Here is an 18,403-nt window from a genome sequence, read left to right as displayed (position 1 = left end):
TGTACCTTGACAACATCATAGTGTTCGGGAAGAAGCTGGAGGAGCATGAGGAACGGCTGTTGAAAGTGCTGGATTGACTCAGCAACAAAGGGCTTAAGCTGTCCATGGACAAGTGTCGGTTCCGCCGTACGTCAGTGACTTATGCGGGTCACATTGTGTCGGCTAAAGGAATATCTACTGATCCTGGGAAGATAGAAGCTGTGGTGAATTGGCCAAGACCCAATAACGTCCAAGAATTACGGTCATTTCTGGGGTTCTGCGGGTACTACCGAAGATTCGTGGAAGGCTACTCCAAAGTTCTTAATAATCTCTTAAAAATATACCCCGAAGACACGGGAAGGAAAGCGACCTCAGCTCTAGCACCATTTGGGAACAAGTGGACTCCTGCATGTGAACAGGCGTTTCTAGGGTTGAAGACCTATCTAACACAAGCCCCGGTGTTGGCGTATGCAGATCCTGACCGAGAGTACGTCCTGCATGTGGATGCAAGCTTCAACGGCTTGGGAGCAGTGTTACATCAGAAATATGACACTGGGCTCTGACCGGTGGCGTATGCTAGTCGAAGTTTGACCCCAAGCGAACAAAACTAGCCAGTCCACAAGCTGGAGTTCCTAGCCCTCAAGTGGGCTATAGTAGATAAGTTACATGACTACCTGTATGGCATTCAGTTTGAGGTCAGGACTGATAACAACCCGATGACCTACATCAATACTTCTGCGAAGCTGGATGCGACAGGCCACCAGTGGCTAGCGGCACTGTCAAACTATCGATTCAATCTCAAATACAAACCGGGGCCTACCATCATAGGGGCGGACGCTCTGTCCCGAAGACCTGGGCTCAACCCTACTACCGACGAGGAAGTATGGGAGGAAATTCCAGGGCCTGGCGTACGGGCATTGTGCTCGCTGGCAGCCGTGGTCGACGATCGAGTAGCTTTCTCTGAGTTAAGGATCATAGATTCATTAGCGTGTCAGTCAAGAGCGGTTCCTAGGGCGTACGGACATCCAGAAGGGATGAATATCACTGAGGATAAGATTATTGCATGGAAGGAATTGGTGCAATATCAAATTCAGGATCCAGTAGTTGGCCTAGTTCGTCAAGCCTTGCAACAAGATAACCCCTCCATACTTAAACGAGCTCCCAAGGAACTGGTGGCCCTACTAATGAAGGAGATGGGAAAATTTGAACTGGACAACTGTCTATGTACAGGATCATAACGTAACACAATCATCCCAACAGGCGACAGTTATTTCTGCCTAAGATTCTACAAAACATGGTACTCCGGGCATTACATGACGACCATGGTCATCTTGGCATTGACAAAAAGTTCGGACTACTCCGTGATCGATTCTATTGGCCTAAAATGAGAGAATCTGTGGAGATACATTGTAGGCAGTGCAACCGTTGTATACAGAGGAAAACACTCCCCACCCAGCGGGCACCCATGGCCCATCTGAAAAGTTCAGGCCCCATGGACCTGGTGTGTATGGATTTCCTGTGCATCGAACCTGACACCCGGGGCATCGGAAATGTACTGGTAATCACAGACGACTACACAAGATATGCTCAAGCTTTTCCTACCACAGACCAACGGGCGGTGACTTTGGCTAAAGTGCTGTGGGAGAGATACTTCATTCATTATGGACTGCCAAATCGATTGTATTCTGATCAATGCAGGGACTTTGAAAGTAACCTCATTCGAGAATTGCTTAAGTTGCTGAGCATCACCAAGTCATGAACTACCCCGTACCATCCGGAAGGGGACGCTATGCCCGAACATTTCAATCGAACGCTGCTTGACATGTTGGGCACCCTGAAGGGCCCACAGAAAACTGAGTGGAGTAAGCACGTAGAGACTTTAGTACATGCTTATTACTGTACTCGCCACGAGTCCACAGGCTATACACCGTACTTCCTAATGTTTGGACGAGAAGCTCGGCTGCCAGTGGATGTGCGACTGCGGATATCTACCGATGGGGTATCCAACAGGACGCATTTCCGGTACGTGCAAAGATTACAAGACAGCTTGCATCAGGCATACAAGCTGGCCGAGAAGGCGGCGGCTCAACTAAATGCGAGAAATAAGAGGCGATATGATCACAAAGTGCGCCATAAGGAAATCTGCCCAGGGGATGCGGTCCTCCTTCGCAATTTGGGTGTTCCCGGAAAGCACAAACTGGCCGACCGATGGAGAGATGGCGTGTATGAAGTGGAGTTGCAGATGCCTGGCCTCCCGGTATACCGCATAAAAGACTCAGAAGGCCGGGTAAAGGTATGGCATAGAAATCATCTCCGTCCCATACCTCAAGAAGGGGATAACGAATTGGAAGTGCCCACTGTTTCGCTCGATGGAGAGTCAGATAGTACAGAGGATGGCCCAGAGACTGTAGTAAATGCCACCTCTGAGGATCCTATGGAAGGAACCTCTCAAAGGGGCCTTCCGACCGCGGGGGCAACTCCCGGAGGAGCTACGGGTAAAGGGCCCCTTGGTCCAACGACTGATACGCTGACTCCAATGAGCCAGCCGCTAGACCCACAGAGCACATGCTTTGTGCCTCAAAGAGACTGTGTAGAAACATTGAGCTCCTCAAGGGCAGAGTTTGAATTGCCAAGCGAGATTTGTTACTCTCCAGAGGGAGTAACGGAAGAGCACCTGCGCAGAAGCCAAAAAACTGGTCAACCTCCCATGAGGATGGCGTACGATCAATTTGGGGCACCCCATTATGAGAGGCTCAGCAGTGGGCTAGCCATAGAGTGAGATCTGGGATTGGAATGTTCAATGAAATGTATAACCTCATGTAGAGTATACAGTTATAAGTTGTAGTTCTCATTATGCATTTTTATTGTGTAAATATGTGTATTGGTACGTTCCCAAGCGGGGATGTTGGATTCTACGCTTGGGAGAATGTAGGGAAGTCCTGGTTTGCCTCTCTACCTCCACTGCAGGGTGCCTCTTGAGGGAGCGTTCGGATGTTCCGCGGCAGCCCGGCAGCAGAGGGCGCCGCCATGTTATTGCGCAATAGTCAGGTGCGACTGTCAGAGCGGAGAGAGTTCGCGCATGTGCAGTGCAAAGCGCGCGAACGGCTGGCCAATCACAGGGAGGCTTTGCAGTAAGCTACAACCCCCAGGATCCTCAGCGAAGTCACCTGACGCCAGGGAGCGAATAGGATTGCAGGGATTGCTGACAGGCAGGAAAGGGAAGCGTTGGGGAGAGACCACGCTAGCCAGAGGGCACCAGAGGAGCAAGAGGAGAGATAGTGTGTGTGCAGGGGGTCAGTGACCAACCTGCATAGGCCAGATTTCCCCTCAGGCCCCAGTGTATACCCTGAGTCACCATAAGCTTGTGGTGCTACAGGGACGCCCTATATAGATAGCGACACCTAGTCACTTACTGTATATACAGATAGGGACACAGTGTCGCGGAGCTGCGGTGGTGACAGTTGTTTGGGACCAAGCTGCTGGACATCATCCACTCGTGAGAGACTGTGCTGGATCGGCGGATCCTTTTCGAAGTTTGTTGCCGATCACCGCGGTGACCGGATGGTATTTACTAAGTGCACCAACACCGTTACCAACAGGCGCTGATCCCGCCTTGGGGGAGGACTCTTTGGGGACACTGGGTTGAGTGACCAAAGGACTGAGCCTATATACATATATATTTTATGTGGACACGGTGTGGGGTGCACGCGGTGACGGAGAAGTGACATTTCTCTTTAGGAGAGTGGCCGAGCCACAGGTGTTGTATTGCATGTCATTCAGTTAAATGCCATATCCTTTGAGTGTTATTACTTATAGCTATAAGATAAGGTTCTACCAATGCGTATTAGTAAACAGTTACAATCTGACGTGTGTTACCATTGTTCTTGCCTAGGGGAATCTCGCTTATTGGGGATCCTGGGTAAGTGGAGGCGCTGCCAAGACTATTATTATTACTACCCCAGGCTCCCAGTTAGCGGAGGCCCAGATCTCGCTGAGCCAGCAGGTGTGTACAGTACCAGTAGTCACTCTAGAGCAGCAGGAAAGAAGGCTACATATAATATATATTATGAGAACGAAAGATAATAGACAGCGCCCGTGATGGCATACACCAAATTGCTGCCCCACTGAAACTTCTTTAACAAAATATACCACACCCAGCACAGATGCCTGTAAACAGTCGAATGACTTGAATGTAAAAACTACAATGGTGGATATATGTGAAAAAATATAATGACACAAAAAAAAATGATTAAAAAAGTGTGCACAATCAGAACATGTAAAAAATATAGTAAAATAAAATAAAAAAATAAAAAAACATTTGATGACTTAAAAATGAAAATTGTCTAAGTTCTGAAAAAAATGTCCAATTGAACAAAGAAGGAAATGAATGTCCTGTGTCTTTGATAAAAAATAACCTTATTTGAATAATGTAGTCCGGGCAGCTTCTTCCTGGGGTCAACAACCTCCCAACAGATACCTATTAGAAAAAAAGAAAAAGGAAAAGCGCCTGATCCATGTGTAAAATCCAATGTATAAAGGTTTAATGACACGAACAAAGACAAATGCACACTCACACTTTGTAAATAAATTGAGAGCATTGTATGGGACAAGCCCATGCGCCAGCATGTACCAGACCATGGTGAGTCCATTCCGTCTCGCTGTGTGAACGATGAGGCTTCACTGCTGCTGGTGTCACCGTCTCAGCGTCTCTCCGGCAAACCGAATGAGCAGCCTCTAGTTCCTATTCAGCACGGCACGTCTTGAGAATGAGTCTGAGAACTTCCTCTCTGCTGTCTGGCTTCTGGCGTTTGAACTGCTCCACCACCGTAGTTCATTGACTACGTGACCCTACGCGTTTCTTCCGGCTCAGCGGATTTCATCAGGGGATGATTAGTGTAAGAAAGAGCCCAAATCCCAATCCGAATTCAAACCTGGGGGGGAGAGGTTCTTGTTTTAAGTGTGAATATTCAATATAGCTCACGTTTATCCAGCATATGTATTCTATTACCACCCCTGATCGGACACTGTACATGCTCAATACCCATAAATGTTTCTACACTGTCAAACTTGCAACCCGTAAAGTGTTGGACTTACAGAGGAGAGGTTCTCTGAGCTCTCATGGGGCCGAGCTCCCCTAGGAAGAAAGGACGTCTGCTCCAAACCCTGGATGAGTTAGAAGTGCAGGAAGTACTACAGAATGCAGAGATAGGGCTGCAAGAAGAACGTGTCTTCCTGGAGCAGTGCATCTACTGCAGAGCCAGATAAAAGGTCTGCGCACAAGTCTGCGGGAGGCCAAGGAGAAAAAGGCGGATGCTGAGGAGATGCGGCGAGTACTACAAAGAAAGAGTCCAGGCTGCTAACCAAGTACAAGTGCTACAGGAACGGCTGAGTACCCAGTATGTCCCCACAGAGCAGCATGAGTAGCTGAAGGCCACGCTGAGCATCACCAGAGCATTGCTGGAGGCAGAGCTTAGATGCTAGGTGACTATATGAGAGGGAGCGGGAGAAGGTTCAGAAACTGGAGCAAGAGCTGGAGAAGCAGAGAGGCTGCTCCATCCCGAAAAGTCAGTACACCCAGGAGAAAGAGGCGTGGAAAAACAGAAGCAGCAGTGATCCTAGCGACAAAAACTGCAGAGCTTCAAAATATAAAAGAGTCTCTGATGCAAACCAAGAGCAAGCCCCAGGAAGAGGTGAAGGCCCTGAAAGGAGTCTTGCATGATCAAACTGAAGAACTTCAGACGCAGATTGCAGCTCGCCGAGAGGGAGGAGGTGTCCGTCCATCAGGTAGCCTGCCTGACATTGCGCTATGAAACCGAGATGGCCGATACCTGCAAGCTGCTGGACCACAAAGTCAATGAGAGGGCCCGGCTGCAGCTGGATAAGGTCCAGGAGGAGCACCGGCAGCTGCAGGTCAGAAATAGTGAAAAGAAAACTGATTTAAGCCTTGCTCTGAATCTGCTGAGAGATGTGGATTCGCAACTCCATATGCTCTTTCTCCTTATCAGTGCAGCGCCTCCACCTATGAGGGATCCCAGCGTTGAACACACATTCAATAACAACTAACTCTCAAGGTACACCCAATACCCAAAATGTTTAAAATGTCCCGGTTTCGGCTGCAGAGAAAAAGGGGGCGGGCCCAGGATCGTGAGGGGGCTGGGCCAGGATCGGCAGGAAATGAGCTACAAATATAAAGAGAGGAACATGCAGTTCAGAGCGGGGGGGGGTGGGGTGGGGAGGAGAGAGAATGAATGAATACAGCATCAATGGTGACATTATTAGATAAAAATACTTATAATATTAATTTCAAAATCTGGTCACCCTAGTGAGGTAGGCTACCCCAATGTGTTATGAGCCATTGGTGCACTTAGGATACCTGCCTGGGCACTCCTGTAACCAGGTGTCGTTGTCGTATCAAAGGATCAGTCAGGTCCCACGCCGTGGGGCCTCCGACCCCAATCCCCACACTCCTTTATGAGTCCCGATCCACCTCGTGAGGCGAGCTCCAGCTGGAATGTCTCACCTAATGTCTATATGGCCTGTGGCCTGGTCCCAGACCGCAGGGCACCGCGTGGCCGTCCAGTCACTGATGCAACAGCACTTATATGTACTAATGGGGAAGCGTCCCTATCTGCAATACTCAGCTGGTGTGACTCAGGGCCTAGCTGGGGCCTAAGGGGCAAGCCTAGGCCTAGTCCGGGGATGCACTGCTCTCTGGACACTACCTGCTCCGTTGCCTCCTCCGTCAGGACTGCGGCGCGGGGTCTTTGCGCGCCAAGCATATCTACCTCCTCCTACCTGCGTGACCCCTATTGGTTGGCCTAGCCCCATGTGACATATCCTACCCCCAAAGGATCCTGGGACTTGTAGTCCTGCGGCCACATGTGCAGAGCTAACCAAGAAGGCCGCCGCACTACCTGACTGCGCATGCGTCGACTCACCATACTGCGCATGCGCAAAGCACAAGATGGCTGCCCCCACACTCCCGACACGGCATGGAGCTCCGGCGGCACTTCAGCATTTCCCCCTCACCGGAGGTAAGGAGGGGGACTCTGCTACATATACTACACACTCTGTGTTATATTACATATATATATTTTCTATTTGGCCCAGTATCCGAAAAGGAGATTACACAAGCGCTCCGCAAATTAAAACTAAGCAGCCAATGTGGACCTGACTTACTACAATCTAGGTTCCTACGACTTGGTGCCCCAGCCATTGCCAAACCAATTGCTTCCATAGTCAACTCTATCCTGTCTGCAGGCCATATCCCTAAGACCTGGAAAACTGCCTGAGTTGTCCCAATCTTCAAAAGTGGGGACAAAAACACTGTCTCAAACTACAGGCCAATCTCACTTCTCCCAATCCTATCCAAAGTCATGGAAAAATGTGTCCACTCCCAACTAAGCGATTACTATACCAAGACAAATTTCCCTAGCCAATTCCAATCTGGCTTTCGCCCCAAACACTCCACCGTAACTACCCTGCTAAACGTTTGCAATGAAATCCAGTGTGGAATGGAACGGGGACAACTCACTGGTGCAGTATTCCTAGATTTTGCAAAGGCTTTTGATACTGTTGATCATGCTATACTGCTTAACAAACTCAAGAGCTCTGGAATAGGCAAGCATGCTTTAAACTGGTTTCAGTCCTATCCCAACATGTGTCCATCTCAGGCTCTAACTCCAACCCCCTGGATATCACCTGTGGTGTCCCGCAAGGCTCTGTTCTGGGACCCCACTCTACTCAGTGTTCATCAAACATCTTCCCACAGCTTGTAAGGAAGCCTCAATACACATGTATGCAGATGACACAATCCTATATGCACACAGCCATAGCCTCTCTGACCTTCAACACATACTTCAGTCTGACTTTTTGAGACTCGAAAACTGGATTTCCCACAACAAACTGTTTTTAAACACTGACAAGACTGTAACAATGGTACAGTATTTGGGACCAAGACTAAATTTTTAAAGCTTCCAGCGACTGAGCTCCAGATCAGAACCAACGCTAACATCACCCTAACCCCTGTCACTAGTTTTAAATACCTGGGTATATGGTTTGACTCCCACTTAACATTCGGGATGCACATTGATACCCTGACAACCAAGACCGATGCCAAACTAGGGGTAATTTACAGGAACAAATCCTCCCTAAGTCTCCTGGTCAGAAAGCGTATCGCACAGCAGATGCTAATGCCAATTATTGACTATGGAGACATAGTATATGGCTCGGCACCTCAAACCCACCTTAGCAAACTTGACACCCTCTACAATTCAATTTGTCGTTTTGTTCTCCAATGCAACTACAACACACATCACTGCGAAATGCTCAAAGAACTAGATTGGTCATCACTCGAGTCTAGGCGCACAGTTCACCTTCCCTGTCTTGCCTTTAAATTCTTTATGGGCAAGCTACCCACCTATCTGAACAAGCTCCTCACCCCTACCACATGCAGCACTTATCACCTGAGATCAGACTCCAAAAGACTGTTCATGGTCCCAAAGCTCAACAAAGTATCCGGCCGTTCCTCCTTCTCTTACCGTGCACCTCACAACTGGAACAATCTACCGGAGACTCTCACAGCCGCCACCAGTCTACGTTCTTTCAAATCTAAGGCTGTCTCACATTTTAATCTGGTCTGTAACTGTTTCATACGCCCATAATATATATATTTTCTTTAACTGTGCATGCAATGTCTTGTATATAATGTATACCCTGTTCATTTATGTAACTGTATTTGTAACCATGTATTATTTGTCTTAACTCTGTGCCCAGGACATACTTGAAAACAAGAGGTAACTCTCAATGTATTACTTCCTGGTAAAATATTTTATAAATAAATAATATTTGCGTTGTTGCGTACCTGTGTGGAAACAAGAGGGCTGAGTGCTCCGCGGTGTTGTGGGGAGAACAGGACAGGGTTTACAGGGTACCTTAGTCATGGTTGCAGCGCCTCCAGTCAGTATGGATCCTTTGGATGGAAGGATGGTCCATACTGACACCTTTCTTTGTCTTTAGACAGTGAATCACGCAGATGATGGTACAATGGTTTTTATTGTAGGTTCTGATCTTACAGCATTGCATTACTTTCCTTCTGCACGGTGATGGTGCTCCTCCTGAGGCCTCCTTGTAAGGCTGCGCGTATAGTGCCCGCGACCGGTGACGCGACGGGTGACGTCACCCGTCGCCGCTAGCGAAAGTTATATTTCGCTTTGCGGTGGTGTCGCTGGTGTACTGGCATTTGATTTGTTCAGGGGCTGTCACATGAGGCGACAGCCCTTGAAAAATCAAATATTGCCAGCTTCCAAAGTTTGCGACGCTCCGTCGCATTGTCACCGTCGTGCTTACTATAAGCACACGCGGCGGCGGCAATGTATTTGTTTTGGGGCGACGACGTGTCACCGTCGCCCGTCACGGGCACTATACCCACGGCCTGTGAACCTGGGTAGCTGGTACTCCACAGGGGGAGAAAAGAGACCCCCACTTTTGTGAGAGTGCCAGTATTTATACCCTTTGGGTGTGACTGTAACTCCGCCTCATAACAAGACAGATCTGGATACTGACAGGCCATCACATCCAGTATGTGACCCAATCAGTATCCACCCCTCAGGCTGACACTCTCTGGCTGTTGCTAGGCCTGCCCTTAGGGCTCGAGCACACACAGCACTATGCGGCGCGCATGGCTGCCTGTGCGTGCTCGCGCCTCCTTCTGCTGGGCGGTGTGAACATCCCCAGCAGACGGAATGATCCGCGAGCGGGCGGGCAAGCAGGGGAGCGGGCAGGCAGAGTGGGTGAGTGGGAGCAGGGGGCGCGGGCAGTCGGGCAAGCGGGGGTGCGGTCGGGCGGGCATGCGGGTAAATAATGTAATGCGGGGAATTGAGAGCGTAATTGTGTGTGTATATGTATGTGTGTACAGGGAGCTGTTCACTTTCAGCAGCCAATGCTACTCACTCTGTTATGTAACGTTTCTCATTAAGATGTTACTATAACTTCCCACACTTGGCCAGAAGAGACTATAAACATCTGTAATAAACACCGCCTCCCTTCACTGTAACCCCGCCCAATCTTTCCCCGTGACCACTGCCAGGATCCAATCAGAACGCAGGAAGCTTTCCCCGGCCCCGCCCCCTTTCGCTCTCCTGCTTCGCTTTTCTCTTCTCCCTACTGTACTTTGTTTTTTTTGTTGTTGTTGTGGAAAATCTCCCCCAACCAATCAAAAGTCACGACGTTTAGGGGGCGGAGTCAGCGACATACGCGCGCGTCCCCATCTCGGACTGCCAGTGCCTATGCTTCAACGCGCTTAACAGTGCTTCAGTGCCGCGCGCTCTGCAAACCCGGAAGGAAGGGAGGGAGGGACGGCGCTCGTTGGATGTAGAGCAGGAGGCGGCTGCTCGTATACAAGCTCCGGCCGCCATGAGTCTTACCGGCCACGTTGCCGGGTCTCGCGGAGGAGGAGGGGGGAGGGACGCTGTGCCGGTGCTGGGCCCCGGGGTCGGGATGGTTCAGGGGCCTGGAGCGGCCGCCCGGTCCTTACACGTCGAGCTGCACACGCAGCAGGTGAGATGTGCGCGAGATCACAGGCATGTCACGCTGCTGCCCTGGTGCACAAACTGTCTCATACTGTAGTAATTCAGCTAGCAGTGCGTACAATTTAACCCTGTGCGGTGCGTGCCGTTAACAACCTCTTTCCCTGTGCGGTGCGTGCCGTTAACAACTCCTTTCCCTGTGCGGTGCGTGCCGTTAACAACCCCTTTCCCTGTGCAGTGCGTGCCGTTAACAACCCCTTTCCCTGTGCGGTGCGTGCCGTTAACAACCCCTTTCCCTGTGCGGTGCGTGCTGTTAACAACTGCTTTCCCTGTGCGGTGCGTGCCGTTAACAACCCCTTTCCCTGTGCGGTGCGTGCCGTTAACAACCCCTTTCCCTGTGCGGTGCGTGCCGTTAACAACCCCTTTCCCTGTGCGGTGCGTGCCGTTAACAACCCCTTTCCCTGTGCGGTGCGTGCCGTTAACAACCCCTTTCCCTGTGCGGTGCGTGCCGTTAACAACCCCTTTCCCTGTGCGTGGCGTTGGGCCACGCTTATAGTCCCGGCGACGCGACGTCGCAGCAGAACAAATGTATTGAATCCGTCGCGTGCGCTTATAGTAGCTGTGACGGAGAGACGGCTTGGTCGCGATCGTTGGAAGTCAAAGAAACTTGATTTTTCGGCGATCGCCGCGTGACGTCAGCGGTTCAGCCAAAGGGGGCGAAGCGCTCACGGCCGCGCCCCCGGTCACCGTAGCCAGGACTATAAGCGCGCCCTGAGCCCGTCGCGGTGCGTACCGGTAAGCCCGGCGCGGTAGACAAGCGTACCATCGCCGTGCACGTTCAACCTGTCGCCGCTTCGGAGAGCTTCATAGCAATAAGGTATTCGTGAGCAGGTAACGTTATTCTATTCACACACTCTGGGCTGCTTACAGGTATTGATAGTCTGGGGATCTATTTATCCAGGTATTTAGGCTGCAAGAAGTGGGTTATCTGCTGATGGAAGCTTGCATGCGATTTATTACTTTGACATGGCTCCGAATTGCAGAAAGTCTCTTTGATGTTGGGTGATCAATATCATCCAGGTTCTTGTTTCTGTGCCATAAGTTTCTCAGGAGATGGTTTTTTTTATGTAATGTCACTATAAAGTGTAACCATATTAGCCATATCTTAACTATCTCTGGGTGTAACAGTGTTATGGGTAATAATACAAGCTGCTACTGCTGGTTGAAGCTGTAATGTGTACAAACAATGCTGCTGGTTCTGTACTTACAATGATGTTATTACTTAGGTAAACATTTCAGTAGGTTGCAGATAATGGTCACTACTTCTGCTGTGCCACAGTCTGGGGTAATAATACCGGTCACTGCCTCTAGCTGCACCACAGTCTGGTGTAATACTGATCAGTGCCGGTGTAAGGCTGCACTTATTGTGACGGTGACACCGACACGACGTCGTGTCAAAACAAATGCATTGCCTCCATCGCGTACGCTTATAGTAAGCGAGGCGGCTTGGTCGCAATCGCTGGAAGTCGTCTCAATTTAATTTTTCCAGCGACTGTAACTTGCAGTCGTCGGCGCTATAAGCGTAGCCTAAGGCTGAGTCCCCGCTGGTGCTGCGCGCTTTCATGCTTAGAGCATGAACGCCGGGTGTCCTGCAACTTGTGCGCGCGGGGGGGAGGAGGGAGGCGGCGCAATTGCGGGCTACCTGAGCAAGCGTGAAAGTATAAAAAATGTATTTACAAAAGCGGCGAGCGTGTGTGCGCGCATCGCGTGAGCCGGAACGTGTGTGTAACCGCGCCAAGCACCGCCCGCTCAGCGCCAGGGGTGACTCGGCCTAATGGGGTAACATTAAATGGGTAACTGTGATCATACCATTGGCCTAGTTTTAAATGATCCAAAAACAGATTACTTGATTTAAACAAACACCATAAACTTTAGAACACACAGATTTTAATAAACTGAGGACTAATCTACAAGGAATACATTGGGATGATGTTTTTGCAGGGAACAATGTAGAAGATAAATGGGCAGTCTTTAAAACATTGTTAGAAGCACACTCATCAGTGTATACCCTTGGGTAATAAGTATAAAATAAATAAGTCACAACCAATGTGGGTAAATAAGGCGTTTAGATTCTTGAAGTCAGAAGGGACGGAACCATTGTATCAGAATTATAAGCAATGTAACAAAAATTGCAAAAGGGCAATCATATTAGCAAAAATGGATATTGAATAAAGGATAGCAATAGAAAGTAAGATCAACCCTAAAAAGTTATTTTAAGTACCTTAATAACAAAGAAAATATAGGACACTTTCAGTGTGAGATGGACAGGCAGATTTTTGGAGATAAGGAAAACGCAGCGCTAATAAACAAATTCTTTGCCTCTGTGTCTGCCAGGGAAGAATCAATTTCAATAGTGCCGCAGGAGGAAACCTCCTATATTAATGAACAATTGGTTAAATGAGGAAGAAGTTCATAGGCAGCTTGATGAAATTAAAGTAATTGAGGCACCTGCCCCCCGATGGCATACATCCAAGAGTTCTCAAGGAGTTAAGCTCATTAATAGCCAAACCATTACCTTTAATATGCAAGAACTCAATTTCCACAGGCTTAGTACCACAAGATTGGCATAACGCAGATGTGGTGCCTATATTTAAAAAGGGCGCTAGATCACAACTGGGGAATTGCAGACCTGTAAGCCTGACTTCAATAGTGGGAAATTACTTGAAGGTTTAATACGGGATAATATTCAGGAATACCTAATGGAAAACAAAATTATTAGTAATAGTCAGCATGGATTTATGAAGGATAGATCACAGCCAAACTAACCTTATTTGTTTCTTTGAGGAGGTAAGTAGGAATTTAGACCAGGGTAATGCAGTTGATGTGGTCTACTTAGATTTTGCAAAGGCTTTTGTTACGGTTTCACATGAGGTTGGTGTACAAAATAAACCAAATTGGACTCAGTACAAATATATGCACCTGGATTGAAAACTGGTTGAAGGATAGACAACAGAGGGTTGTCATAAATTGAACTTTTTCAGATTGGGCTAAAGTTGTCAGTGGAGTACCTCAGGGATCGGTACTGGGACCCTTGCTTTTTATCTTGTTTATTAATGACCTTGAGGTTGGCATTGAGAGCAAAGTCTCCATCTTTCCCGATGACTGACTCTAAATTGTGTAAGGTAGTAGAATCAGAGCAGGATGTAATTTCTCTCCCGAAGGACTTGGAGAGACTGGAAACTTGGGCAGGTAAATGGCAGATGAGGTTTAATACAGATATATGTAAGGTTATGTATTTGGGAAATAAGAATAAACAGACGACACAAATTTAATGGGGATAAATTAGTGGAATCCTTGATGGAGAAGGATATATAAGTGCTTGTAGATAGCAGGCTTAGCAATAGTGCCCAAAGTCATGCAGTAGTTGCAAAGGCAAACATGATTTTATCTTGCATTAAACGGGCAATGGATGGAAGGGATGTAAACATAATTATGCCCCTTTACAAAGCATTAGTAAGACCACACCTTGAATATGGAGTACAATTTGGGCACCACTACTTAGAAAATACATTATGGAACTAGAGAGAGTGCAGAGAAGAGCCACCAAATTAATAAAGAGGATTGACAATCTAATTTGAGTAGTGGCTAGCTAAATTAGATTTATTTGCATTAGAAAAGAGGCGTCAGAGGGGATATGATAACTATATACAAATATATTCGGGGACAGTACAAGGAGCTTTCAAAAGAGCTATTCATCCTAAGGGCAGTACAAGTGACTCAGGGGCCATCCCTTAAGGTTGGAGGAAAGGAGATTTCACCAGCAACAAAGGAAAGGGTTGTTTACAGTAAGGGCAGTTACAATGTGGAATTCATTACCCATGGAGACTGTGATGGCAGATACAATAGATTTGTGCAAAAAAAAGGTTGGGCATCTTTTTAGAAAGGAAAGGTATACAGGGATATTCCAAATAAGTATAAATGGGAAGGATGTTGATCCAGGGAGTAATCTGATTGCCAATTCTTGGAGTCAGGAAGGAATTTATTTTTTCCTTTATGAGATATCATTGGATGATATTTCACTTTTTTTTTGTTTGCCTTCCTCTGGATCTATATACTGTAAGTATGGATATAGGATAGTATCTGTCGTCTAAATTTAGCATAGGATGGACGTATGTTTATTTTCAACCTCATTTACTATGTAACTATATAATACTGATCAGTGCTGGTGGTACAAGAGTCAGATAAGTCAGGGGTGCGCAGACTGGGGGCGCTCCCCTATGGGGGGGCACTTGATTTTTCTTGGGGCGGCGCGGCAGTTATAGTGGTCCTGCGCTCTCCCCCCAGGCATTTAAATTAAATGTCGGTGGACCGCTATAACACACTTACCTTCCAGCGATGCATCGTCATGGTAACCTGGCGTCAAGTGACCCTGTGCGTCATTCGATGCCGTTGTGGAGACGAGGAGAGCAGGGGCCTCTGTAACCGCAGCCCCCCTCCCTAGCAAATCTTGCGCCGCCCAGTTTGCACACCGCTGTTTTAACCGATCCATGCGGCCGTCGCAATAGTAGAAGCGACGCGATGGAATGACAGCTTGGTCGTGATTGCTGGGAGACAAGTCAATTTGATTTTTCCAGCGACCTCAGCGTGACGTCGGCATCACCGTCACGAAGTGCAGCCTAAGTCATGTTGTGACCAAATAACTTTATTTTACACTGCTCTTGATTTGTCGATTTCTCTAAGCTTTTGGGCACTATGCTTTTTAAAAGGCACACGTGTTGGTTAGTGAATTAAATGGTTTGATCTTGGTCTATTTTTGTTACATTTTGGGGGGTTTAATCCCCTCTCTTTTAAATGCGACACAATTGGCTATTAACATTTTGGCATGCTTTGTTAATATCAGGAGTGGTGTCCTGTATAAAACGGGATACAATACCTCTTACTGGAATAGACCTAAACAGAAATTATGCATATGTATTATTGTGACTGATTTTGTATGATTAGGAACTATTTTGTCATGAGAAAAGAGCATTTTGATTCCCAGCGTTAATTTTATAGTGTAGTTCTAAACCATAATTGTCATTCTTCATATTTGGTGTTAACGGTCATCCATCTGTCTCCCCAAAACAGTGTGTGTCTAGGTACTAACTTTATTGGCTTTTCGTGCATTATACCTTTGTCTTCACGTCACTTCGCACGTTTATGTATTAAACTCCAAATCATCCCAGCTAAATATTGCTGTTCTGAAAAGTTGCAAGCGAGTCATGTGCAATCATGTGATCTGCTGAATGTTTCTACTTGGATATGATTGTACTTGGGTATAAAAGGCTACTTGTACTGGACCGTATTTTACTGTATTTTTTCGCCTGCCCCACAATCCTCTTACCAAAGGCATCCATCTCTGTTTTTCCCCCCTCATTAAAGACCACTTCAATATTAATTAACAATTACTCCTGTGGAAGACTTGCTCGTGGTGTAATAGGGAAGATTACAAATTTGACTAGCTGTAGTTCAGATGCATACATTTTTAATCCATCTAATCAATATAGAGCAATAATACATATAAATGATTATATATTGTACGCTTGCGTGCATATAAATATAGTACAGTGATTGAACCATGGTCTGGAATGCACTGATCTGCTGATGGTGAGACTTCTTCCCTGAAGTGAGTTAATACTCTAGATCCCACCACCAGTTGAATCATGGACCATCATTGATTTCCCCCCCCCCCCCCCCTTAACAGACCAGGTTTTCAGGATATCCCAGCTTCAGCACAGGTGTACAATAAGTACCAGAAAATATTACAATTGCAAAAGTAAATAAAATACTTGTGTCTCAGAAGAAACAAAAAATAACCATTTGATTGAATTTTGCCTAGGAAGTTAGTTACTTTATTAAATTGTTTAGAAAACGTTAGCAGTTAAACAATGTGGGACTGACCCTTTAAGGGCAGCAGTTTTATTATTGGGCGCGCATACAAATTGTTTTCCATCCTTGGCTTTCCACTTTGGAAAAGCTGTAGACTTTTGGTGTCCCCGCACACTCCAGTTTGCTTCTAGAATGCAGCACATATATTTTCATGAGCTTCCGATCATGTATTTCTGCTCTAGCATGACACGGTACTCAGCCATACCTAATGATTTGTGTCTGATGTTCAGTTTATGGCATGATGCAATTGAACATGACAGACTAGCACCAATGGATTTGCATCCACAATATGTAGTGCATATTTCCTTTGTACGAGTTCACTGGATTGAGTCATTGTGTTTACAGGACGGCTGAAGAATGTGTAATATTTATTGGATCCGGTGGCTGTGTTTTTGTGTCTCTGATACCCACATTATTATTATTTTGCATTTTGGACAAGGTTTATTTTCGCCTTTAAAACCGCAAATGGGACTGCTTTAAAATGTATTGGTTATGCGTTGCCAGTGGAAATAAAGCCCATGCCTGCTTTATTACGTGATGACATTGGTTATAAAAAATAATCGAACAGACAAAGCTTCTCTACTAGATTTGCTCTGCTCTTTAGTACATTGCACAGATAGAATTCATTATGTAGCTACTTTATGGTATAAATATACATGTAACAGTGACTTATCCCTGTTAAGAAACTTGCCTCTAATCCAGCAGTGTGCTGGTTAATTGCACACCAGCAATCAACTAGACTCCACCTGACTGATTAGAACTATAGAAAAAGCCTGTTCCCAGAAACAGGAGGAGGATTTCCTTAGTCTCACAATTGGGGCTGACCCAGGAAGGACAGACCAGAGTTCCCTAGTCCACAACTGGGCTGACCTGGGGAACAGATGTCTAGAGCTGCAGAGGGACTGCAGGCTGCCAGCAAGACAAAGGGGGACAAGAGCTTTATACCTGGAAGCAGATATTGCCATAGCACACAAGGGTGTGGACCCAGGAGAGCAGAGAGGCTTCCCCTACAGCTACAAGAAACAGATAAGACTTTCTTATGGGACTGTTATATATCTCCATATCTCTATATATTTGGGTCTGGTAATTAGCATAGCTAACCACTCAGTTAGAGAGGGCTGGACTACATGTGTAGATATCCTCCAAAGCGGAGTAGGTTTTTCTTTGGCTTATTTTGAATGTTTTTGCTGTGTTAAAGGGACAGGCTCAATAAAGCCTAATTTTAGTTTCACTTTAAACGGTCTCCATTGCGTACCTCTGAACACGTCTCTTACAATGCATTTTAGTCAAATAATCAGAAATCTGACAATGACCAATTGTCACCAACTCGCCACACATCCGGTTACCCTTGAAGTGACTGCATATCAGTTATATTTTAGTGCAGGGGTGGCCAACTCCAGGTCTCAAGGGCCATCAACAGGCCAGGTATTGGGGATATCTCTGCTTCAGCACCGTTGCATTTGCTCTACTACAGTGGTTCCCAACAACAGTCCTCCAGTACCCCCAACAGGTCAGGTTTTACAGATATCTCTGCTTCAACAGAGGTGGCCCAGTTTTCGACTGAGCCACCTGTGCTGACGCAGGGATAGCCTTAAAACCTGACCTTTTGGTTGCCCTTGATAAATGGAGTTGGCCACTGCTGTTCTAGTCGCCTGTATTTAATCATTATCGTGATCCTTGAATAGCCAAATGTTTTCCCCGGATATTTCATTGCAACTTTTTTTTATAAACTTTGTGCGTGCTGATGCCCTCCTTTGCTTGGTTTTCTTTCTCACGCCTGGTTTGCTTCAGCGGGACTACAGATTGAATGTCTTTTGCTAAACGAATGCAATGTTAATGTAGTTTAAAATAAAAATAAAAAAATTCATAGTGTAAAATTGTTTCTGAAATATGATTTTGAGAGCAGCTCTTGACGGCAAATTTTGTTTCTACCACAATTTCTGCTCTTTAAAAGCAGCAAAAGTGCTGAA

General features: G+C 46.8%; 1 protein-coding gene across 1 annotated transcript in view; it reads left to right on the top strand.

Annotated features, from left to right (window-relative positions):
- The first annotated feature begins 10,283 nt into the window (after window positions 1-10,283).
- Window positions 10,284-18,403, top strand: part of UVRAG (UV radiation resistance associated) — a 107,732-nt gene continuing 99,612 nt past the window's right edge. The window contains exon 1 of the mRNA XM_075592687.1: window positions 10,284-10,536. Coding sequence (XP_075448802.1) covers window positions 10,393-10,536 — 144 coding nt within the window. The 5' untranslated portion in view covers window positions 10,284-10,392. The remainder of the gene's footprint in view (window positions 10,537-18,403) is intronic.

Source organism: Ascaphus truei, chromosome 3 (genome assembly GCF_040206685.1).
Source record: "Ascaphus truei isolate aAscTru1 chromosome 3, aAscTru1.hap1, whole genome shotgun sequence".
Classification (NCBI taxonomy): domain Eukaryota; kingdom Metazoa; phylum Chordata; class Amphibia; order Anura; family Ascaphidae; genus Ascaphus; species Ascaphus truei.
This window is presented reverse-complemented; position numbering and strand designations above follow the sequence as displayed.